Source organism: Mus musculus, chromosome 4 (assembly GCF_000001635.26).
Source record: "Mus musculus strain C57BL/6J chromosome 4, GRCm38.p6 C57BL/6J".
Classification (NCBI taxonomy): domain Eukaryota; kingdom Metazoa; phylum Chordata; class Mammalia; order Rodentia; family Muridae; genus Mus; species Mus musculus.
The window spans coordinates 124,708,612-124,733,263 of record NC_000070.6 but is presented as its reverse complement, the minus strand read 5'-3'; the positions used below and the strand labels follow the sequence as shown (position 1 = coordinate 124,733,263).

At 47.3% G+C, this 24,652-nt stretch overlaps 1 protein-coding gene, 1 non-coding gene and 1 pseudogene across 2 annotated transcripts; all 3 read right to left on the bottom strand.

Annotated features, from left to right (window-relative positions):
* Nucleotides 1-840: 840 nt before the first annotated feature.
* On the bottom strand, nt 841-18,403 carry Sf3a3 (splicing factor 3a, subunit 3). Its single transcript, NM_029157.3, has 17 exons — nt 18,274-18,403; nt 17,948-17,995; nt 17,560-17,612; nt 17,349-17,454; nt 16,741-16,813; nt 14,845-14,936; nt 11,158-11,240; nt 10,248-10,386; nt 9,525-9,593; nt 8,438-8,505; nt 8,082-8,189; nt 6,216-6,285; nt 5,026-5,190; nt 4,835-4,945; nt 3,715-3,805; nt 1,838-1,893; nt 841-1,076 (listed from the first exon to the last, which is right to left on the bottom strand). The coding sequence occupies exons 1-17, from the start codon at nt 18,367-18,369 to the stop codon at nt 999-1,001; spliced, it is 1,506 nt and encodes a 501-aa protein (NP_083433.1). The 5' UTR covers nt 18,370-18,403; the 3' UTR covers nt 841-998.
* Mir697 (microRNA 697) lies at nt 1,462-1,570 on the bottom strand. Its single transcript, NR_030479.1, has one exon. It is a non-coding gene; the product is annotated as a microRNA 697 (primary transcript).
* Gm12917 (predicted gene 12917) lies at nt 13,430-14,395 on the bottom strand (annotated as a pseudogene).
* Nucleotides 18,404-24,652: the final 6,249 nt, after the last annotated feature.

Here is a 24,652-nt window from a genome sequence, read left to right as displayed (position 1 = left end):
CCCAGGTGCTGGGACTAAGGCCAACTATATAGCTAATTTCTTTATGCAAATAAAACAGGCAAACCTTGAAGCCATTTTAAGCCTTCAGGCCTAGCTCAACCTCCTGTTTGCTCTTGTATGCACACCAATGGCTGGCACTCAACTGGGGGCAGAGTTCATGCTGGCATGATGCTCATTTGGGAAGTGGCAGTGACGGGGAGAAAAGTTAGGTCTCAATTACTTGACACATGCCCAATGTGGCAGCACAGATCTGTAATCTCAGCACACAGGAGGCTGAGGTAGGATAGATGGGAGTTGGTAGCCTAGGCTGTCAGTGAGACACATACAGAATCATATTTAGGCAGTAATAACTACCTCCTAAATCTAAGCCACTGTGGAAGCTGGTGAGAACAAGGCTAGAAGGCATTAAGAACAAAAGGATGGGGCCTGGAGAGATGGCTCAGTGGATAAGACCATTGACTGATCTTCCATAGGTCTAGTTCAAATCCCAGCAACCACAAGGTGGCTCACAACCATCAGTAATGGGATCAGATGCCCTCTTCTGGTGTGTATGAAGACAGCAACAGTGTACTCACATACATTAAATATTAAAAAAAAACAAAACAAAAAGGACGAAGTTACTTCATAAACCTAGGCTGGGTGGGTGGTGGTGGCACACACCTTTAATCCCAGCACTTGGGAGGCAGAGGCAGGTGGATTTCTGAGTTTGAGTCCAACCTGATCTACAAAGTGAGTTCCAGGACAGCCAGGGCTATACAGAGAAACCCTGTCTCAAAAAAGAAAAACAAAAAATTCATAAACTTGGGTTTCAGAAACAACACATCCAAAACAAGGGCTGGCTTTATTTTCCCACAGATCTTTTTAATATAAAACAAAGATAAAACACATCTCAACTCTGCAATCTGCAAGGTTTCTACAAGGTAGATACTACATAGCAAAAAGTCTTTAAGAACATTTGGTTGGGGAAGCTTTTCTCAGGCTTCTCAGGGAACCGAGCACTAGAGCAGCCCTTGTCTTTTCAGATCCTCGTATGTCTTCTTGTTCACAACATTTCCACTGGAGTCTTCATATTCTTCCTGAAAAGGTATGGCTCTGTTAGCTCCACACTGAATTCCACAGCAAACTCTGGTTCCCGGAAACCAGTATTAACTTCACATAGCTTTCTCAACGGAGTTCCAAGAGGGAACCAATGCTATTTCTAGATATCCAGAGTGGCACCAGATGTGGCTCACCCTTATCCCTACATAGTCTTTCAAGTAACGCCCTGCGTTTGAGGCAAGGCAGCCTGGCAGGGAAGGGCTGACCAAACACAGCAGTGTGAAATGGTCCCCAAGCCTGGGTTTCTGACCACAGGCCACTGCAGGAGTCAACAGGGTGGCCAGTCTGTGTTTCAGGTCTACACTGTAGCTGAAAGGGTTCTTGATGCGAAAAATCAGAACTGAAATACTGACATAGAATAAAGGAGACTATGACAGTCTCCACAGGACCAGGATGTTACCGCCACCCCTTCAATGTGTGGTAGTCACCTCTGAGACCTGTCAAGACCAACATCCAGGACACATCCCCACTCTGAAGAGAGAACTACCTCTGACCTGATGCTTTCCTCAGAGACCTAAGAGTGACAGACTTCTTTAGAAATCGTTAGGGTAGCACAGGAGACTGGTGTCCTCAGTGGGAGAACTGCCTGATGACAAAGACTTAGATGCATGGCAGCAGGTTCACACAGTCACCTTGTAGACACTGTCTCATTACACTTGCTAGTACAGAGAATTTCCTCTGCAAGGTGAGGAAGCTGTCACTTGACGCCACATCTAACACTCTCCACATTAGCACCCACCTCGGTGTCAGGCTGCCACCGTTCTGAAGCCTTCTGCAGTTTCAGCTTGGCCCACACTGCAGGATGGGAGATAAGCAGTCATTAGGGCCCACAGTCCACTTGTGCAGTGTTACGTCATTCTCACCCTCACCGCCCAGCTCCCTGAAGGTTCCTTTAATGACTGCCAGCCCCCAAATGGAATTCTGATCTAGAACTACCTGTAGATAAAACTTTTATTGAGAAATTTATCATGATTTCACCTTGCTGTAAAAGAAAATCTCATGAAATCAGGGTGATGTACACACCTGTAACCTCAGCATTTGGGAGACAGAGGAAGAAGGATCAGGAAGCTTAAAGCTAGCCTTGGCTACATAGTGAGATTGAGGCCAGTTTGTGCTAAATGAATATCCCTGCCTCAAAAACAAAACAAACGATTACAACAGTAAAAAGGAAACACTCTCAAAAGAAGCAGTGTGGAGCAGTCTGGAGAAACTTGGATAAAATGAACAGGATCATAGCTTAGAAGGCATCACACATGCGTCCTGCTTAGGGTTTGGTTTTGTCTTGTTTTTTTTTGTTTTTGTTTTTCGAGACAGGGTTTCTCTGTGTAGCTCTGGCTGTCCTGGAACTTACTCTGTAGACCAGGCTGGCCTTGAACTCAGAAATCCGCCTGCCTCTGCCTCCCAAGTGCTGGGATTAACCGCCCAGCTTGTTTTGTTTTTTGAGACAGGGTTTCTCTATGTAGTCCTGGTTGTCCTCGAGCTCAGGCTATCCTGGAACTCAGAGATCTTGTCTCTGTCACCTGAGATCTGGGATTAAAGGAGTTGTTTCCATGCTCAGCCTCTGTCCTGGTTAGTTTGGAACGTCAAGTGAGAAAATACCCCATCAGATTTTCAGTATTGCACTTTCTTTTTTTATTTTTCCTTCTTCTTCGAGACAGGGTTTCTCAGTATAGCCCTGGCTGTCCTAGAACTCACTCTGTAGACCAGGTTGGCCTCGAACTCAGAAATCCGCCTGCCTCTGCCTCCTGAGTGCTGGGATTAAATGCGTGCACCACCTTGCCCGGCTGTGCTGCACTTTGATTACTGACTGACACGGGATGGCTCAGCTCACTGTGGGTGCTGCCACACCCCTGGGCAGGTGGTTCTGCAAGTTTTAAGAAAGTAAGATGAGCCGGGCGTGGTGGCACACACCTTTAATCCCAGCACTTGGGAGGCAGAGGCAGTCGGATTTCTGAGTTTGAGGCCAGCCTTGTCTACTGAGTGAGTTCCAGGACAGGCAAGCTACATTGTGAGACTCTGTCTAGAACAAAACCAAACCAAACCAAACCCATCAATAAATAAAACCAACTGTCTGGCTCACATGAAGTGAAACTTAACAGAGATGGATGAGAAGGAGCCTGCAGTAAGGATGAGAAGGAGCCTGTAGTAAGGTGTCAGTAGCAGAGGCTGCCAGGCAAGGTGAAGCACCTGGCACACATTCCCCTGCCGTACCCCACCCCACCCCCGGCCCTTCCTCCAATGAGTACGTCGCTGCTGTCACTCTCTGAGGAATCTGAGCATGGAGCCACTTCTGTTTCCTTCTGGATCAGTGGTTCTGAACACATTAAAGTCTCTTCAGAAGAGTAACAAATAACTCTCTCAGAATGCTCCAGAGAGGAAAGCTCATAGATTCAGGCTAAAGACCCTGTTCTAACCTCAGCATAGGGTTCTTTTCAAGGAGATATAATCAGTACTGTTGACTTGCTCGCTCCCATAAAAAATGCAGTAATTATATGTGTGCCTTAGCTTTCTATAGCCACAACCCCTGCTCTTGGGCCTGGAGACAGCAGGGTTCTAGGACAGCTGTAGGAGCGGCTACTTGGTCTGGCTAGGGAAACAGTCGGCAAGCTTACTTACAGGAGACAGCATCTTCAATCTGTGTCACATTTGCAAAGTGGGCAGTGTTTGGGATGCCCAAACACCTCATGCCATGAGCATGACGCCACTCCTGGAGGGAAGGAGAGGGACAGCATGAAACAGGGATGGCTGAGGCAGCACCCACTTCATTCTACCATAGACCCTACCCCAGCGAAAGGCAGCACTCCTTCTGGGGTGTGTCTACACAGCGGGCTGGGACTGACACAGGCCGACACTGCCAAGCAGTGCTGCACTATCTCAGGTGGACAAACTTCAGGTTCTAGGGTTAGTGGTGTCAGAGAAGTATGCCTGGGACTCGTCACTCGGTGCTAGGCAGAAGCTGGCACAACCCAGAAACCCCTGCGGGGCCGTGAGGGCAGACTGGCATTTCTGGAGGCTCAGGAGCAAACTGCTGAGCAGGTATGGAGGATGGAGGAGCAGGGAGAGCGAGATGAATCCACAGCTTCAGGTCTTAGAGAAAGCTAGCACAGGCTTAACCCTGGACACTAACCCCACCCAGCTAAGAAAAGTTCAGAGGCCACTCAGGGACCCAGAGAAAGGACCTGGGAGCAGCTGGTAACAGGTCTGAGAGGGAAGCTCACATCACTTGCCATGTTTGTCTAATACGGAATGTCTTTTCCATTATGTAACTGCCCTCCAAAAGTGAAGGGCAGAATGCAGCAAGGGTGAGCCCACCGACGAGGTGGTACTCAGACTCTACTCGTGTCAACAACAGGTTGGTAAATATCAAAGCTTAGTTTACTTCTTCTGCAAAGAAGCAAGGGCCCATTTAAAACTTGAAAAAATCAAAACCTGCCCAGCCCCCTTAAATAACAATGCAGAGAAATGACCAAAAGCCAGAAATGATCCAAGATGCTGCAGAAAAACAGGAGGGAAAGGTACAAGGACGAGCATGGGAAAGCCAAACCCACGTTCCACAGCAGAGTGGCAGCAGCTCCAGAGAGCAGCCCAGGCTTCGGGGCTACAGCCGCCAACCCAGCCTCTGATGCCTTTCAGCTCTGGACACCAATGGCCCTCACAGGCTGCTCCCGTCCTCTTCTCTTTCTAAAGTGGTGTGTTTCTACTTAGTTCCCAAGAACAGTGGCTTTCAACTCCTTACCGCAAAGTGCCGCTGGAAGGCCTTGGGCCCTCGGTAGGTGTAGTTCCCACAGATCTCACAGTTGTAGTTGATATTCAGGCCGTGGAGCTTGTACAGCCAGTAGGGGATGGGCTAAAGGAAAGCGACTGCATGAGATTTCCGAGCTCAGGCATGCCCATGATGGAAGGGGACAGAGGGCCCTGAGACCTTACCTTGCCGTCCCAGCCCAGCGGCAGGTTCTTGGGGTTGTAAATGATCTCATTCTCTTCGTCCTCACTTTCGCTCTCGCTGATCTGCTCCTCCTCCTCCTCCTCCCGCTCCTCGCCTGTCCTGGCTTGCTTGCGCTGAACATTTTCATGAGTGAGCTGTCGCTGTTCCTGAGGTGAGACATGAAGAAAAGGCAAAATGAAGTCAGAGTACTCAGTACAGGACATGGAGGGACAGTTCCTCTAACTCTTGCTGGCTCCTCACTTTCAAAAATAAGGTTTGGTTGTAAAATAAGGCTAAGTCAGGTTGGCAAGACAACTCAGCTAGTTTAGAAGTATTTGCCAAGCCGGGCGTGGTGGCGCACGCCTTTAATCCCAGCACTCAGGAGGCAGAGGCAGGCGGATTTCTGAGTTCGAGGCCAGCCTGGTCTACAGAGTGAGTTCCAGGACAGCCAGGGCTATACAGAGAAACCCTGTCTCAGAAAAAACATTAAAAAAAAAAAAAAAGAAGTTCTTGTCAGGCAGCCTGATAACCCGAGTCCATGCCTCAGAAACTGTGTAAAAAGCCACACCTGCAACCGCAGCGCTCCCATGGGAGACGCAGCGTCTGCCATGGGAGACGGAGACAGGAGAATCGCCTGGAAGCCCGTGGGCATACTAGCCTGGAGCATCGAGTGCAGCAGAAACAGGAGAGACGGTACCTCAAACCAAGGAGGAAGGTATGAAGGGTTACCCTTGGCACTTCCTAAGAGACTACAAGAGGAGATTATCCACAGCTACCTTGGTACCGGCCCTCCTCTAGCCTTGCTAGGCTTCACAATTTCAACATGGGCAAACTGCTGTGTCACAGTAAATCACACCTGAAGCGCTGCTGAGTTGCCTTTTGAGTGCCTACTTCTTGGGTCACCCCCTGAGGCTCAGCCAAGAGCCTCATTATTCTTGATCCGGCTGTAAGGGGACATGGGGTAGGGTCTGTTGTCTATGTCTGGCCTGGAGGGAATTGGGCAGCCTTGGGAATATCACCTAACAACACAACAGGAGCCCAAAGAAGCCAAGGACGTCAAGAGAACCACATTTTGAGGTGAATTAGTTTACTGCCCATCCCTCTTCCTTATGTGAACATTAAAAAAAGAAAAAAATTCCTTCCTATGTAATCCACCCCAAGCAGCGGCGAGGCTCTAGAAGAATGCACTTACCCCGAGAATCTCCACGTATTCATAGATCTGGGCTTCCAGGAAAGCAATGTCTTTGTTCCTCTCAGTGTCTCTGAGAACAAAACAAACTGTATCAATTAAGGGTTCTTTTTGCACCTAAAGCTTAATTCCCTGTCAGGAACACTGTCTCTGTGACCAAACTAAGACAGTCTCAAGCATGGGAGCGACGCCACACAAGGCTGCCTAGGCTCTCTGCTTACATCCTGAGGTTACCTCTTAGAAAGAAGTCGGGGTGTCTCCTCTGGACTTTGCGTATACAGTGAATGATCTGCTAAGACCACTTCAACTGTCCCATACCACTATAGTTTACAAAGGAATGCAGTATATAGGAAGCCCTGAAAGCAAATAATGATACAACGTTCTAACTCGGCTGCTCTGCAACTGCAAGGAAGGCCACATTTGGCAATTTCCCAAGTCCTTGCAAAAAATCAGAGTAACAACCATTTTCCAGGCTTCTTATATCAAATTAGGGGGAAAAAATGGCCAAACCAAAAACCAATACCCTGTATAAGTATGCAGCTGTCACTAGTAAAAGTAAAGGAGAAAAAAATCTAGCTCAGGGTACCCTTAAAACATGTGACCTAGACCCTAGTGCTTTATCCAATTCTCATGGGAGCAGCTCTCTCCCGCAGCAGAAGGGAACGGATGCAGAACCCACAGCAGACAGACACTCTGTGGAGAGAGAGGCTGAGTGGGAGGTCTCTAACAGATCCCTCCCCTCTGAGCTCAGCTAACCCCATGAAGGAGAGGCAGAGAAAGGGACCAGAGCCAGGGGAGACAGAGGATAGCAGGAAAACAAAAGCCCTCTGACTCCTCGACAAAGCAGGGCGGCTGAGCTCAGAGACTGAAGCAGCACGCACAGGGCCAGCACGGGGCTGCACCAGGTCCTCTGGGTATATATTACAGCTATTGGCTTAGGATTTTTAGGGGACCCCTGACTGTGAGAATGAGGGGAAAAAACGGCCAAACCAAAAACCAATACCCTATATAAGTATGTAGCTGTCACTAGTAAAAGTAAAGGAGAAAAAAATCTAGCTCAGGGTGCCCTTAAAACATGTGACCTAGAGCCATGAGTCTTGGGACTCCTTTCCTTCTGTTGGGCTGCCATGTCCAATTTCGATATCATAGTTTTTGCTTCACCTTAGTATATTTTATTTTGTCATGTTTGGCTGTTATTTCTTAGAAGCTTATTTTTCTCTTATAAGAGACAGAAAGGGAGTGAAACTGAAGGGGAGGGGAGGAGAGGTGGGAAGAGCTAGGAGGGATAGAGGGAGGGCAAACTATAATCAGGATAAATTGTAGGAGACAATAATCTACCTTCAATAAAAGAAAAAATTCAATTAAGAAAGAAAGAAAGAAAGAAAGAAAGAAAGAAAGAAAGAAAGAAAGAAAGAAAGGAAGGAAGAAAGGAAGAAAGAAAGGAAGGAAGAAAGATGTGTCCTTAGCTGGGTTTAATGGTGCCCTCCTTTAATCCCAGCACTGGGGAGACAGAGGCAGGTGGATGTCTGTGAGTTTGAAGCCAGTCTGGTCTACATAGTACAGTCAGAGCTACACAGTGAGACCCTATTTCAAAAAACAACAAAATGCAAGACAAAACAAAACAAGACAAACACACAAACCCAGGCATGGTAGCACATGCCTGCAAGAGCATCCTTTTGGAGATGGAGGTAAAAGGGTCACTGCCAAGGGGGAAGCTGAAGGTCCTGCCTAAATACTAGCAAGCTTGAGGCCAATCTGAGTTATGGGAGAGCCTGTCTTAGAGGGAAAAAGTAAAGTAAAAGGAGAAGTAGAAAGCAGACTCCATGGGAAAGACATGTAGACCCAGAGTGGAGCGTCCCAGCTACTTACCTTTTTGTGCCCTTTGACTTGGGATTTTTGGCAAACAGAGAAGTGTCGAGTGACTCCAAAGACTTTCCTTTGGTGCTGAAGAGCCTCTGAGCTCGTTCTTCTAGGGTCCTGAGGTGGTAAGGGATACAGGTTATCTTTTTTCTTTTTAAAAGACACTCACTATTGTAGACCAGGCTGGTCTCTGACTCACAGACTTGCCTGTTCTCTCAGTGCTGGGGTTAAAGGCATTCACCAGCATGCACTGCACAAAATGATTTTGACAGTTTGGGGCAATCAAACAACAAAATCAGAGCCACTTAGATGATCATCCAAACATACAGTCACTAGGATTTTTGATAGCAAAACCAGGTTCTTACCCGCCACACTTCAGGCCCAATGCCAATAGTGCAGATTTCAACCTATCCAGACCCAGGGATGCCAACTCCTAGAAAAGAGAAATCAGTTACAACACAACATGATCAGCTTTCTCCCCAGGTAAGACTACATTCTACAGTCAACCCTAGCTTTCAGTTCCCAAAGACTGACTACTGCCACGTCTAGGCTCAGTCGTACTGGGAAGGCAGTGTTTAGTGGCTCTCTGTAGGAAGACCATTCATAGCAGTATTTTTTGCAGAGATGGGAACTGAACCCAGAACCTCACACACGCTGGACAAACCCTCCACCAACTGAACTCTTGTCTCTAGCTCCTCGTTTTGGAATTACTGACTTTGTGTTTGGAGACAGATCTTACTCTAAAGCCAGCCTCAAATTCACAGCAATGTTCCTGCCTCAGCTCCCCTCTGACTTTCTATGACATCATCTCACAGGTCTCTGAAATCTAGTTTTCCGAGATGTTAAAAGGTTTTTCCCTTCTGATCTTTTCATATCCCTTGTACATGCCTGCCCTCAGAAGTGGTATTGTGACAAGTCTAAGACACTGAATACAGGAGAGCAAGCAGTCCCTCTGAAGGATGGCCAGGGCTAGTGAGATATCTCAACAAGGAAAAAAAATGCCCACAGTCAAGGAAGGGGTGACCGGAGTTTGAGCCCCAAGACTCAGTGGTAGAGGAGAGAATCAGCTCCCACAACTCATCATCTACACATGCACGCTGTGGCACACGCAGAGACACATGCACGCTGTGATACATGCACGCTGTGGCACACGCAGAGACACATGCACGCTGTGATACATGCACGCTGTGGCACACGCAGAGACACATGCACGCTGTGATACATGCACGCTGTGGCACACGCAGAGACACATGCACGCTGTGATACATGCATGCTGTGGCACACGCAGAGACACATGCACGCTGTGATACATGCATGCTGTGGCACACGCAGAGACACATGCACGCTCAGAGACATATACCTACTCCTACACAATACATTTATTGCCACCACCACTGTCAGAAAGACAGCCAGCCAAGTAAGAGCAGTGTCATGTAGTGTCATAGAACATACCTCCCAGGAGGAGAATGCGGAGAGATCAAGATGGGCTCCCGCGTGAGTCAGGGCGCTGCTTGTCTCTTTCTGGCAGGTAGAGGAAGTTTATTACGATCCAGGCTAATGAGAAGACTGAAGGTAATGGAGCTATCTAACTTCCCAGGACTATCTGGTCCCTTTCTTTAAACACATTTACAAATAATGATCAATTCATACAGAAGTGAAGAAAAAAAAAGTATCAGACAGCTAGTTTTCTTCCTGAAAGCTCAAGTTTATCAAAAGAAGTAAAAATACACAAATTTGGGCTGAAGAGATGGGTCAGTGGTTAGGAGCACTGACTGCTCTTCCAGAAGTCCTGAGTTCAAATCCCAGCAACCACATGGTAGCTCTCAACCTTATGAAATGGGATCTGATGTCCTCTTCTGGTATGTCTGAAGACAGCTACAGTGTACTCACATAAATAAAATAAACAAACAATTCTTAAAAACAAACATAGATTCTAATCATACAAACTGATCAGATTTTGGTCAGGAGTCACAGAGCAATCTGGGTATGTTTGTTAAAAACCCAGGGCCCAGACAATGTCTAGTGGGTCCTGACAAATCTTGTTCCAAGTGTACAAAGAATGCCGGCCTCAGGATGGAGCTGATACTGAGGGACTGACATCCAACGTCTTGAAGCAGAGACTCAAGAATAAAATAATTAGTTCGCTTCCTTGGCATGAACCCCACTGGAGCTCACCGGCCATCCAGGAAAGGTGCCATTATCCCACTTCTTCTCAAAGTCGGTCTGAATCTTCCCAAAGAGCTCGTTCTGATCCTGAAGGGGCTTCACTCTATCTGTGTAATCCTGTAGGTACTCCAGCAGCATCTCCAGGTATCTGCAGAGAACCATGCAACAAGGAAGCCATTATAGCAAGGAAGCAATTCTACCTGTGACATCCTGCTATGCCCTGCAAACCATACTTAATTTCTAATAATAGTTGATAAAGTAAAACTCATAGCATATGAGAGAGAGAGAGGCAGGCAGGCAGACAGACAGACAGACAGACAGAAAGTGTGTGTGTGTGTCTCGTGTGTGTGCCTGCTCATTTGTACTTGCAGGCTTAGAACTGAAGGCCTATGGCTTGGGGAACATTAATGAGAAGTGTGGCCAAGTCTACAGTACTTTCTGCTTAATACCTGATCCAAGCACATCACTTAGCTTGGACACTTTCCCCATTAAACTACAAGACCTCAGAGGTCCCCAAACAGACTTCTTTCTAAATCACACAAAATTAAGGAAGGTGTGTGTTAAGACCACAGATGTTTCCATAATAGCTCTGTCCATAACCAGAACGTCCCACACGTTTATCTTTTGAGCAGGCTCTCACTGCGCATCCCTGACTGGCTTGGAACTCACTATGCAGACCAGCTGAATTCAGTGACCCACCTGCCCTTTTCCTCTTGGGAATGCTAAGGTTAAAGGCTTGCACCACCATGACAGCATCACAAATATTTCTAAAACATAACACTCAGTATCCTTACCTTCTGATAAACCCAAAAGTCATTCATGTCCAGTATTCAGACAACAAAAGCCACAACTCTGACCCAACCCTTTCCATGAAATCCTACCTAAATCTGGAAACGGCCTGGAACCTGTAAGTGCCTACCTTTTGTACTCTGCATTCTTTCTTTCTTTAGGAATGTCAAACAACTGGTCAAAGATGGACAGGTATGTGATGTAATCCAGCTTCTGAAAAGAGGAAACAAATGACAGAATCAGGTGCTAAGTCAGCTCACCTTCAAAACATCACACAAGGCTGCAGAGATGGCTCAGGGGATGAAGGTGCTTGCCGCCAAGCAAAAAGATCTGAGTTCTATTTCAGAGACCCACACTGTGGAAGGAGAGGACTAACTCCCTCAAGTTATTCCGTGACCCCCATATTTGAAGGCCACCGCACACACACTTTTGTTTTTAAATCAAGGTCCAAATCGAGCGTTTTCTGACCAAGTATCGAGGCTTGGCTCACATTAGGGCTTTCCTGCCTGCCTTACAATCCCGGAGGCTGATTCTACTGAAGGGAGTACAAGATTGCCCAACATGAAACCAACTCTACAAGATCAAGTTAACAAACATTAGCCCTAGTAAAACCTGGGCTGGATATTCAGGGTGGGCCAGGATCCTGCCTAAAGATTTTTGCCATTCTTTTTTTTTTTTTTTTGACAGTCTCAAGTTTTTATTCAGTGGGTCTCTATGTCTAGAAGAAGGTGTTGGGCCTCTTGGTGGTGAAGCGTGGCTTGTGCTGGCGCCGCAACACACGGTGGGGCAGTGGGAATAATTTTTGCCATTCTAAAATAAGGTCTTGAAAGATGGCTGTGGGGCTGGTGAGATGGCTCAGTGGGTAAGAGCACCCGACTGCTTTTCCGAAGGTCCAGAGTTCAAATCCAAGCAACCACATGGTGGCTCACAACCATCTGTAACGAGATCTGACTCCCTCTTCTGGAGTGTCTGAAGACAGCTACAGTGCACTTACATATAATAAATAAATAAATAAATCTAAAAAAAAAAGAAAGATGGCTGTGTTAATCTACATAACCACTTATTGGGCATCTCTGAGCCATATATGGAGGTGCAGAAGAGGACAAGGTACCTTCCTGCAGAGCTTCAAGGTTAGAAGCTGAACTTGGGGACATTTCCTCATCAGGAACTTTTTTCTTTTCTTTTGAAACAGGTCTCACAGAGATCCTTCTGCCTCTAACACCTGAGTGCTTTGGTTAAAGGAGTGCGACCATGCCCCACCTACAAACTTACTATTAAACTTCCTAGTGAACCGAGACTGTCATTTTAAACCTTGTCACTGAACAAACAACAAATAAACACCACCTTCTCTGAAGGACCAGATACCTCACGTCTTACATATTTCATACTGAGTGCCTAACACAAGAACACTGGAAGGATTTATGGGTTCAGAAACGTGCCAGGCATGGTGGCACATACTGTTATTCTCAGCACTCGGAAGGCAGAGGCAGGCAGAACTCTGTTAATTTCAAAGCCAGACTGGTCTACAATGTGAGTTCCAGGACAGCCAGGGCTACACAGAGAAACCCTGTCTCAGGAAACAAACAAGCAAACAAACAAAGAAACAAGGTATTTATCTTCGTGCAGTGAGATGGTTCTGTGAACCAAGTGCTCACAGTGTGAGTGTAAGAACCTAAGTACAAGTCTCCAGTCCCCATGTGAAAGCTGGACAAGTGGTACATACCCAGAGGCCCAGTGATGGATAGGCAGAGATCCTGGGGGATTACTAGCCGGCCAGCATAGCTGAAAGGATGAACTCCAGGTCCAGTGAGGGACCCTGTCTCAAAAAATAAGGTGGCGGGACCTTACTGGTAAGAGCACTTGATGCTCTTGTAGAAGACCCAGGTTCAGTTCCCAGGACCCATATGGTAGCTCACAGTCATGTGTAATGAAACTACAGTTCCAGGGGATCTAGCTCCCTCTTTGGCCTCTGAGGGCTCCAGGAATACACATGGTGTAGACAACATGCAGGCAAAATACTCTTAAAAAAGAAGTACATAAAAATAATCTATTTTTTTAAAAAGGCAGAAGACAGGCAGTGGTGGTGCATGCCTTTAGTCCCAGCACTCAGGAGGCAGGGGTAGGTTGAACTCTTGAGTTTGAGGCCAGCCTGGTCTACAGAGTGAGTTCCAGGGCAGCCAGGCCTATAAACACCATCTCAAAAAACCAAAACCCAAGAACAACAAAGGTGCAGAGAAATGGAGAAAGACACCACTGTTGACATCTGGCTTCTACACACATTCCCAGGAGCACCCCCCCAATATTTTATTTTATTTTATTGGGGGGTCAAACCATATGTTTGCTGAGTGCCTGTTATATGCTAAATATTGTTCCAGGTACTTGGGACACAGCAGAGAATAAAACAAGAAGCCCTGCCCTCCTGGAGCATACAGACGATCACCTGCACCCTGCGGCGACCTTGGGCAAGTCACTGCACCCCTCTGCCCAGCAGACAGATGCTGACCAGGACAGTGCCCTGACCCACCACCCCAGACAGCAGAGAGGGCTGCGGGTTGATCTTTAATAATCAAGTACACTGGGGAGAGGGAGAGGAAGTGAGCTATACAAGCTGTTGCTGCTGCTGCTTGGTGGTAGCCTTGTTGGTCAGGTCTTTGGCCTCCTCTGTAGCTGCCAGTGCTGTCTCCTTTGTTTTCTCTTTGGCCTCTTTGGCTGTCTCAACAAGTGTTTTGGAGGGGGTCTCACCTTGTAGCTTGGCCAGGATATATTCAAAGCCCTTTACTGTCTTGGTCACATTGCTTGTGAACCAGGCAAGATCAAATTTCTAGACAGCTCTGGATATGCCAAATAAGCTAGAGGAGGCCCAGGCTTCCTGATGGATCTCTGCCCAGCAGCTATTGTCAGAGCTCACACAGTAAGCACATCGCTCCTCCTCCTACACCAGCCAGGCACGGTTGGTGTTCCAGGTGAAGGTGGCCATGGTCTGATCCTGTGGGTCCACAACAGAGTCCTCCAGGACGTATGCTGAGTGAGCAGCAATGGCAGGAAACAGTCGCTCTGCTCAATGTGGCATCTTGTTGGTCTGGGTCAGAAGCCTCTGGACAGGGCTGACCTCCTGGTGCACTGTGTCTTTGGTCAAGACATGTCTGCTATAGGGACTTGGGTACTGTTGCCAGAAGGCAGCGAACACTTGGTCCCAGGAACTTAGGAGCACATTCTGGCCCAGGAAGTATTTCACCATCGATCCAACCCGGCTTAGTACTCATGCAACATCAGGGTGCAGAGCCCAGGGGTAAGGGGGCACGTGGCTAGGCGTACGCTTACCAGGCTGGAGGCTCAATCACCTGATGCTGCTGTGCCCAGGTGCCTACAACCACCCTGAGGGGCTATAGGACTGCCCAGATAGTTTATTTTTACAAAAGTAATTTTGTTGTATGAACAAATTAATAAACAAAATAATAGGCTTGCTATATTAACTGTAAGACTCTGACTTTCTTTTTTTTTCTTTTTCTTCTGTTTTCTTTTTTTCTTCTTCCCCCTTCCCTTTCTTCCACTTGCTCCAGTCCCCGTTCGCTCTTGGCCCCACTCGCTCTGGTCCATAGGTTCTTTATTATTTGTTTCTCATTACGGATGGTTGTGAGTCACCACTGAGCCATCTTACTAGCCCCGACCCTGACTTTCTTTATAAATAGTGTTTAATCCATGAAATAGAGTTATTTACTTAATATCTACATAAGTTACTTGGGGGTGGGGGACTCCCTACTTGCTTTATCTTGACTTAGTCCCAAGAATGAGACTCTCTCCACTCTCCAGGCCTTACCTCAGATGCCTTCAGGTTAATGTATTTGAGGTAGCAGTCATGGAGATCAAGGTAGCGACCATATCCCTCTTCATCTGTGAACTCCACCAAGTCTGAAGGAATCACACATGTCAATGATTCAGATGTTATAGGCTACTTTCTTGAACTTGCTCTTTCAAATGCACTATCTTTTAGAAGTTCTACGAGGTAGCCCGTCACTTAATGTCCTCTCTGCTCTCATCAAATGACAGAGGTAGGTTTTCACTTTAAGCTTAGAGAACACAAAGAAGCATTTTGTGCAAGATCATCAGGGTGTCAATATAGTGTAGGAACCCAGCTACCAATTCCTGAGGTCCTAGAAGGTGGGGATTACAGAGGGTTTCAGGTAGTTTACATTGGCCGCAGACTCATCTGCCTGCTTCTACCTACGTGCTGGGAATACAGGCATGTGTCATCGAAAAAACAGAGTTCAGGGCCAGTATGAAATACATAGTATGTCCCTGACCAAAAAAAAAAAAAGAAAAGAAAAGCCAGCTAGATCATTCTCAGGCCTGAGGTCATACCCCAAAACCCAGGTAAAAGTAGGAGAGAACTAATTTCATAAAGTTGTCCCTGACACACATGCCCCTACGCATACGCCTTTGTATGCACACCACACATACACAATTAAACAAACAAACTAATAAACAGACTAACCAGGATTATTAGCACATATCTCTGTGAGTCTGAGGCCAGCCTGGTCCAAACAGGTTTCAAGATAGCCAGTACTACATGGAGAGATCCCTTTTTTTCTTTCTTTCTTTTTAAAAAAAGATTTACTTATCTTTATATGAGCATACTGTAGCCACCATGTGGTTGCTGGGAATTGAACTCAGGACCTCTGGAAGAGCAGTCAGTGCTCTTAACCACTGAGCCAACTCTCCAGCCCTGAGATCCCATCTTTTAGAAAGAAAGAAAGAAAGAACGAAAGAACAAAAGAAAAGAAGAGAAGAGAAGAGAAGAGGAGAGGAAAAGGAAAGGAAAAGGAAAGAAAAAAAAAAGAAAAGAAAAGAAAAGAAAAGAAAAGAAGAGAGAAAGCAAACTGGGCAGTGGTACACACTTTTAACGCCTTTAATTCTTGCACTAGAGAGGCAGAGGCAGGCCATCTCTGAATTCGAGGCCAACCTGATCTATAGAGTGAGTTCCAGGGCTATACAGAGACACCTTGTCACATCAAAACAAACAACAAAACAAAAAAATGGGGCTGGAGAGATAGCTCAATGGTTAGGAGCAATGAGTGGCCTTCATTAGGACCTGGGATCAATTCTTAGCACCCACATGGCAGTTCACAACTGTCTGTAACTCCACTCAGAGATCTGACATCCTCAAACACAGATACATGTAGGCAAAACACCAATGCAGATACAAATAAACAAATTAAAAAAAAAAAAAAAGATGTTAACTCACCATACAATTAAAAAAATAAAAGGTCTGGCATTTATTTAACTCAGAGAACTACTGAGAGCTGAGATTAAATGTATACTCCACCACAATCAGCCTTTATTTATTTGTTTTTAGAGACACGACGTTCTAGGACCTAGAGAAGTGGCTCAGCATTTAGAAATACTGGCTGCTCTTGCACAGCACCTGAGTTTGAGTCCCAGTCCCTACACGGTAGCTCAAAACCATTTGTAACTCCAGTCGGAGTGGATCCAATTCCCTCTCCTGGCTTCCTGAGGCCATCACACACACACACACACACACACACACACACACACACACACGGTATACAAACATATATGCAGGCAAATTACCCACACAGACAAAATAAAAACAGATTGAAAAACAAAACAAAACAAAAAAAACCAAGCCATAGGTCCTAGCTCTATAGCTGAGAATGGCCTGAAGCCCCAGGAAGAAACAGTAACCATTACTTACTTTGTGCCTCTTCACTTGGATTCTCTCGAGCCTTCAGCAGCTCCTCAAATTCCACTGACATTGGCACACAGATCTGAGGGAAGGAGAAGAGTTCAGGTGGGCCTGGCGATGTCTCAGGCACACACAGGCCTGGGCTTCTAAGACTTGCTTTGGCTTTGACCTTGAGTGTACAGAGCTGCCTACTTAGTGTTCTCCACTTCCCTTGCTGCATAGCCGGGCAGACATTGATTGGCACAAAACACAGCATGCTAAGGAAGGGCTCCTTTGGAGGAGGCAGTCCAAGAGATATTTTACGAAAAAGCTGGCATTGGACATGAATCCTGAAGGGGTAACGACCTCTGCAAGTGAACAGAGCACCACTGTGTTGGTAGATTTCAGGGCAGAGCTAGGTGCACAGTATATTGAGTAGGAGACATTCTTGTGAAGCAGCCCTAGTGCTTCACCGTGTTCTCTTACTGCAGAGGGATGCCAAGAGGATGTCACTTAACATGCAGTGAAGTGGCACGTTCTTTCTTGGAGTGACATCTACATGGCATAGCTCCATTTCCTTTGCATCTTTCCCTTTTGTTAACGGCCAGGTCTAAGGACACTAAGTTGGGAGGCCTTACCTCATTTGGGTGCTTCCGATGGAATTCCTTTATCTGCTTGAGTCTGTTATAGAATTCAGCGAACTCGTTGGGTCCTGAGATAGCATTGAGCTCCTCCTTCCGCAGTCTGCAAGATATCAACAAACCCGAAGAGCATAAAGCACACAGCCCATGGTCTCACCAGGGCTCCTCAAAAGCACTAATTGTTAGAAGGGATGTGACCGTCACTTACCCGTCCTTATCATCATACAAATCCCTCAGGTTCCCACTGACCTCCATGTACCTCTGAAACAGAAGCGCAAAGCCATCAGAATGAAGCAAATTTGTACCACAGGGCTAAGTAAACAAGAAAGGATGTCTTGGCAAAACCCAAGGAAAACTCATGAGATACATGGTCTTCAAAGTTCCACCACTTTTAAGAGACAGCTTGATCCCGAGGTGGTTGCATACACTTTTAATCCCAGCACTTGGGAGGCAGAGATAGGACATCTGATTAGGTACCCTAGAGGGGCTTGTCTAAGAACTCAGGGGTAGAAATCACGCAGGGCCACTCAACCTTCCCAGCCTGCACTTTTCCCGCCCAGCCCGACCCCAGGGGAAGCGGACGGCGGCGCACTCACATCTTGCATGGCCCGAGTGCGGTGATCGGAATTGATCTGGTCCCGAAGCTGCAGAAAGGCAAACGGTAACACATACGTTGTTACTTTGAGTTTAGCAGTTGGAAAGAGCACCCGAGGGGTGATGCGCTTATTGGTTTAGGTCCCAGGGGCTGAAGCAGGAAGATTGAGGGGCCCTCGGAGGACGTTAACGAGGCCAGAGTGCCGAGCCAGCTTAGGAGGAGGGTGAGGATGGGGCGCAGAGAAGCTCCGAGGCCAAATACAGCGCGAGGGCTCGGCAAAGGACCCAGGCCCGCCTCCTGATGCGGCCCGGACCACGGCTCACTCACCGTGGACTTCTTCGTAAGCATCTCTTTGGCCATAACATCCATAAGCCGTTCCTTCTCCTCATGATAGCGCCGTTGCTGCTCTAAAATTGTCTCCATTTTCCCTTGGCCACGGCGTTTCAAGGCGGACCACTAACACTGCCGGAAACACCGCCTGCCGCCTTTCAGCCAGCGTCTCAGCGCGCAGCATCCGGCTGCACCAAAGTTCCGCGTGTCCCGGAAGTGTCTTGGGGGACTCAAGAAAAAAGGAACACCACGAAGAGAGCAAGCGGGTGCTATCCGCGACCGTGGCTACGCTTCCCCCTGCTGGCTGGGGGTCTGAAGGAGCGCTGCCTCCGCGTTGAAAGCTGGCTGTCTCTAAGAAGCCTGCAAGAATCCTGTAGGCTGAGGTTGAGAGACAGCTGGCTTGCCCGGGGCTTGCTGCAGAAAGCTGGGCCGGCAGGGACACACTAGCAGGAACGGATAAGTTGAAGGATACAGAACGGAAAGGGGAACTGGAAGCAGCAGTAGTTTTCAGTGTGTGACCTCTGGTGATGTTTTCCCCTTGTCTGGACTTTAGTGTGTTTGTCAGTAAAGTGGAGATGGTGGTGGGTTTGTTCTTAATAAAACTCATACATATTTGAACACAACCTTTGTTTATTGGCAGAGGAGTCTTTAAGAAAAACGTGGTACACTCAAGCAATGATATGCTTGCTGTTCAGCACAGGTTAACTTCTGATTCTCTGTAATTCTTTTTTTTTTAAAAGATTTATTTATTTATTATATGTAAAGTACACTGTAGCTGTCTTCAGACACACCAGAAGAGGGCATCGGATCTCATTACGGGTGGTTGTGAGCCACCATGTGGTTGCTGGGATTTGAACTTCCGACCTTCAGAAGAGCAGTCGGGTGCTCTTACCCACTGAGCCATCTCACCAGCCCCAATTCCATGTAATTCTTTATTTTTCTGCTTTTCGCCTACCACTTGCTGGAATTACAGGTATGAGCCACCACACCTAGCCACTGTATGGCTTAGAAAATGAAATCTAGACTGCCTTTCCTTAAAAGAGGAGGAAGAGGAAGAAGCAGAGGCAGAAGAGGCAGAAGGTGGAGGCAAACAGATCTTTGTGAGTTCTAGGCCAGTTTGGTCTACATAGTGAGTTCCAGGACAGCCAGGGCTGCATAGAGATCCAGTCTCATGAAACCAAACCAAACGAAACATAAACAAACAAACAAACAAACAAACAGAGTAGGGGCAGAGAGTGAATCAGTATAGAGAGCTGGGATTACAAGTGTGTGACAGTGCATGCACCAGGAAAGAGGCATCGGCGCAATGCAAAGTGGCTCACACCCGTGATCCTAGCGCTTAGGAGATGGAGGCAAGAGGAGAACAAGTTCAAGTTCAGCCTGAGCTATGTGATAAGACTCTATCTCAAAACAACAAACAAACAAAACACATACAAACATACACATACACACATACATATATACATACACATACAATACATACACACACATTCACACACACATACACACACATACATATATACACACACATGCACACATACATATACACATATATACACACACACATATATATATACACACACATACACACACATACATATATACACACACATATTCACACACACATTCACACACACATATACACACATACACACACATACATATATACACACACACATATATACACACACATTCACACAAACATACATACACATACACTTACACACACACACACACACACACACACACTCCAAGGCACTGGGTTTCAGCATCAACACAAGGGACTCTGGCCAGGTGGTCGTGGTGCACGCCTTTAATCCCAGCAGTGAGTTCCAGGACAGCCAGGGATATACAGAGAAACCCTGTCTCAAAAAACCAAAAAACAAAAAAGAAAAGAAAAAAGAAAAGGGACTCTACTCCATTCCTACTCTAGGCAGAGAAGGGAAAACACCGACCCTGTGTTCCTGTTATTCACAATTCACAAAATCTCTATATAACCCAAGGGCCCATTAGTTGGGACTGGAGAGCTGGCTCAGCAGTGAGGAGCGTTTGCTGCTCTTCCAGAGGATCTGAATCCAGTTCCCAGCATGCAAGTCGGTGGCTCACAGCCACTTGTATCTCCAGATCCAAGGGATGAACAGCCCCGCCCTCACCCCACGCTGCTCACGCTATCCACTTTTACATACATACACACCCAATGCATGGGTGAATGGATAACCATGTTGTCAGACAATACTGTTCAGCAGTGAGGGAATGCTATACGGACCCATGAGAGCATCATACTCCATAAAGAAGGAAGGGACTGGTGTAATGGCTTAGTGGCTAAGAATATCTGGTTCTCAGCACTCACATGTCACCTTACCATGATCCATGACTCCAGTTCCTGGGGACCTGATGCCTTCTTCTGACCTCCATAGGAACCAAGCATCACATGGTGCACATCCATATACACAGGTAAAACAGTCACACACATAAACATAAGTCTTTAAGAAAAACAAAATAGGGCTGGAGAGATGGCTCAGCAGGTAAGAGCACTTGACAGCTCTTCCAAAGGCCCTAAGTTCAAATCCCAGCAACCACATGGTGGCTCACAACCATCCATAATGAGATCTGATGCCCTCCTCTGGTGTGTCTGAAGACAGCTACAGTGTACTTACATATAATAAATAAATAAATCTTAAAAAAAAATAACTCGGGCTGGTGAGATGGCTCAGTGGGTAAGAGCACCCGACTGCTCTTCCGAAGGTCCAAAGTTCAAATCCCAGCAACCACATGGTGGCTCACAACCATCCGTAATGAGATCTAACGCCCTCTTCTGGAGTGTCTGAAGACAGCTACAGTGTACTTACATAGAATAAAAATAAATAAATCTTAAAAAAAAATAATAACTCTTGCCGGGCGTGGTGGCGCACGCCTTTAATCCCAGCACTCGGGAGGCAGAGGCAGGCGGATTTCTGAGTTCGAGGCCAGCCTGGTCTACAAAGTGAGTGCCAGGACAGCCAGGGCTACACAGAGAAACCCTGTCTTGAAAAACAAAAAAAAAACCAAAAACCAAAAAAAAAAAAAAAACTCTTACCCTATTACACTCTTGCCTCTTGCCCCCTTACTCCCAATTCCCTTCCCCCCTCTCTCCACATGGCCATGGCCCGCCCCCATTTCTCTGCTCTCTCCTTCTATCTGCCTTTCTCTGCCTCTGCTACCCTCTTAACTCCCCTCCCTTAAATAAACTCTATTCTATACTAAAAAAAAAAAAGAAAAAAGAAAAGCAAAATAAAGATTGCATAAAATATTTAAAATGAAAGAGAGAAGGCATGAGGTGGACATGACTGTCCACTTGAGTGACTGAGACAAGAAGGTAAGTGTGAGACCAGCCAGACCAGCACATAGAGACTCCATCACGAAGGATCAAAACCAACAATCAAAAAGTGGTTGTTTGGCCTGGAGAGATGGCTCAACAGTTAAGAGCACTGACTGTTCTTCCAGAGGTCCTGACTTCAATTCCCAGCAACCACATGGTGGCTCACAACCATCTGTACAGCTTTAGTGTACTCATATACATTAAATAAATAATTAAATCTTTTTTAAAAAAGCGTTTGTTCAGAGGAAATATTGGGATGAAGGGGAAAATGAGAGCGTGATTGCTTGTGGTAAGAGACTCAGAATGTGCAGAAGGGAGCCTTCCTGGGGTGGCAAGAGTTGGGAGAGTTGAGCAATTTTGCACTTAAAATGAATGACGTGGCTATATGTAAATTGTAAACTCAATAAGTCTCCTATTTAAAAAGGATTGGGGGCCTGGAGAGATTGAGAACACTGGTCACTCATCCAGGGGGAAGTTGTTCTGTTCCTACCAACTGTAAAGCAGCTAACAACTCTCTGTAAGATTCCAGTCCTGATGCCCTCTTCTGGCCTCTATGAGTACTTCATGCATGTTGTGCGCATCTGTACAAGCAGGCAAAATACCTATACGTATAAAATAAAAATAAATAAATCAGCCGGCAAAGGCCAGGGCTAAGTGAGACCCTTAAAAAAAGAAAAAAGACTGGACTTCCTAGTGCCCACTCAGTAAGCTGGGCATCCTTGCACAATCCTGTAACCCTGGCTCCAGAGCTGGCAGACAGGAAGGTGACTGGGGCTTGCTGGTTTCTAGTCTAGCTAAGAAAACACAAGCTCCAGGAGAGATACCGCCTCATAGGAATAGGTGGAGAGAAAGGACAACTGGTGCCCTGATTTCTGAGTTCGAGGCCAGCCTGGTCTACAAAGTGAGTTCCAGGACAGCCAGGGCTATACAGAGAAACCCTGTCTTGAAAAACAAACAAACAAAAAAAACCCAGCATCTTTTCTTTTTCTTTCCTATACATGCACTTTTTTCCTTGTTTTTTTTCTCCTTTTCTGTAGCCAAAGAGGATCCTGCAATCCTGCCTCTGCCACACCCCAAGTGCCGGGATTATAGGCATGTGCCAAGCAGGTGTAACTATATTAGTTTTTCTGAAAACCTGTTTATTTTGAGATAAACGAACCCCTTTCTCTGAGGTGAGCAGGAGACCTAAGCCATGCTATCATCCCTCAGCCTCGGGTCCGAAGCCTCCCTTCCAGCTAGCTGCTACCCTGTGCGCGCTCCCTGCACAGGGCTTCCCAATCAATCAGTCCCCAAGCCCCACCTCTTCCCTCCAGGCTGCTACGCGTTTCGTGATCTCCTGGCGCGAAGTCCGAGTGTTCTGATCAGCCTGCTCATTTTACCCTGCTAATCCATTATTCACACACAGCCAGAATGATCTTTCTCACACTGACCCTCCAGTGCCCCCGCTTCCACATTTCCAAGGACTGCTGGGCAGCCGGGTGAGGTCTGTTTAAATTGGCGGCTGACTTTTGACCACCCGGCTCTGCCTGCCTGCCGTTTTAGTAGCTTGGCACTTCCTCCGTCAGGAACTACGTGTTCTTCCCCAAACCAGCCTATGTTTTTAGGTCTCTGGGCCTTTCCCCAGTTATTTTTGAGGCTTAGACTGTTCCGCCTCAACAAGTGCTTTATTGAACTTGTAGCAAAAGTGGGGGTGCAGGAAGCTGGGAAGGCAAGTGCCTAAGAGGCAGGTCCTTGGTCAGTGGGGGACAGAAAATGTAAACCTACAATGTGCTAAAAATGTAAACCTACAACTGTTATAAGCACGCATGTTGGGTATTGACAAAAATGTGCTGACGTGTTGGACAGCTGATTGAGATGATCCTGATGTAGGGGGCTTGCTGTCATCTTCCCATCTTGAGTTCAACCCCTCCCCAGCCCCCCACCCCCATAGTGAAGACTCCCATAAGTTGTCCTCAGACCTCTACTGTGGCATGGCAGACAAGGCCAGCCAACACACACACACACACACACACACACACACACACACACACACACACGTGCTCGACACCTTTGGTTTTTTGTTTGTTTTCTGAGCTTACTGGTTGATTCACACCTGTCAGCCTACCTTTCTGGAGGCTGAGGCAGGAGGATCAGCCTGGACCATACAATTAGACCCTACTCCTCACCCAGCCAAGGCCAAAGGCTGTCTGTCAGTATCTGGATCTTCAAGTGATTGTCATTACGATCTTGGGCAGATGACTCCAGGAGTCTACACCTCTGAGAAGGCCGGCCCAAGGTTAGGGAGGGTTTCTGGAGGTTCTACACTTTCACTGTTTCCTCTTGACGGGCCCCCTTTCTCCCTCCACCCCTGCGTCTCCGCCTCCAGAGACTGCCTCAGCCACCCAGGCGCATACCTGCCGCCTCAGTTCAACCGCAGAGCCAGCGGCCAGGCTAGGGCGTCCAGCAGGGGAGTGCTCCGCCCCATCGCCCCACTTCAGGGGACAGCCCTCCGGCTCACTCCCGCCCCCGCCAGTGAATCACGAGAGGCGGGGCCATGACCCATTCATGCTGGGAATCGGATCCAGATGTTCTCCCGGCGCGTGCAGCTGCTTCCTTGCCTTTTTTGGCAAAAAAACGTGCGGCCGCGAGCGGATCCTGAGCCGCCCCCACTAATCCTTGGGAAGAGGGGGGAAGGGGTGAGGGTCTGGGCCCAACTGGGTATCAGAACTCGGTGCTTGTACGTCGGGTTGAGGCAGGGCTGGTGGGGGTGGGGGAAGATGTGTACCAGACCTAGAAACCCACTGCCTCTCGGCTCTGTCTGGCACCTCTCCCAATCCCTCCCTTGCTCACAGAGGAAAAAGTCCTCCGCCAGCAGTGGGGAGGTTGGCCAAGCTCAAGAGGGACCCGCGTGGCTGCCAGAGGGGATCCTCTTCCTGGGGAGAATCCCCACCCCACGGCCCGCCCACTAGGAGGTTTCAAAAGCCTGACTCAGCCACGCAACCTTCCTTCATCCTCTCGACAAATACACGGGGCCCGTGC

Bases quoted from the DNA above. Each gene is read 5' to 3' on its own strand.
- Sf3a3 (NM_029157.3), bottom strand. From the start codon at position 18,369: ATGGAGACAATTTTAGAGCAGCAACGGCGCTATCATGAGGAGAAGGAA. The intron at 14,937-16,740 runs GTAAGTAATGGT...TGATTCCTTCAG, and splicing joins TCCAAGTGAAGAGGCACAAA to ACTTGGTGGAGTTCACAGAT. The intron at 11,241-14,844 runs GTAAGGCCTGGA...TCCTCTTTTCAG, and splicing joins TTAACCTGAAGGCATCTGAG to AAGCTGGATTACATCACATA.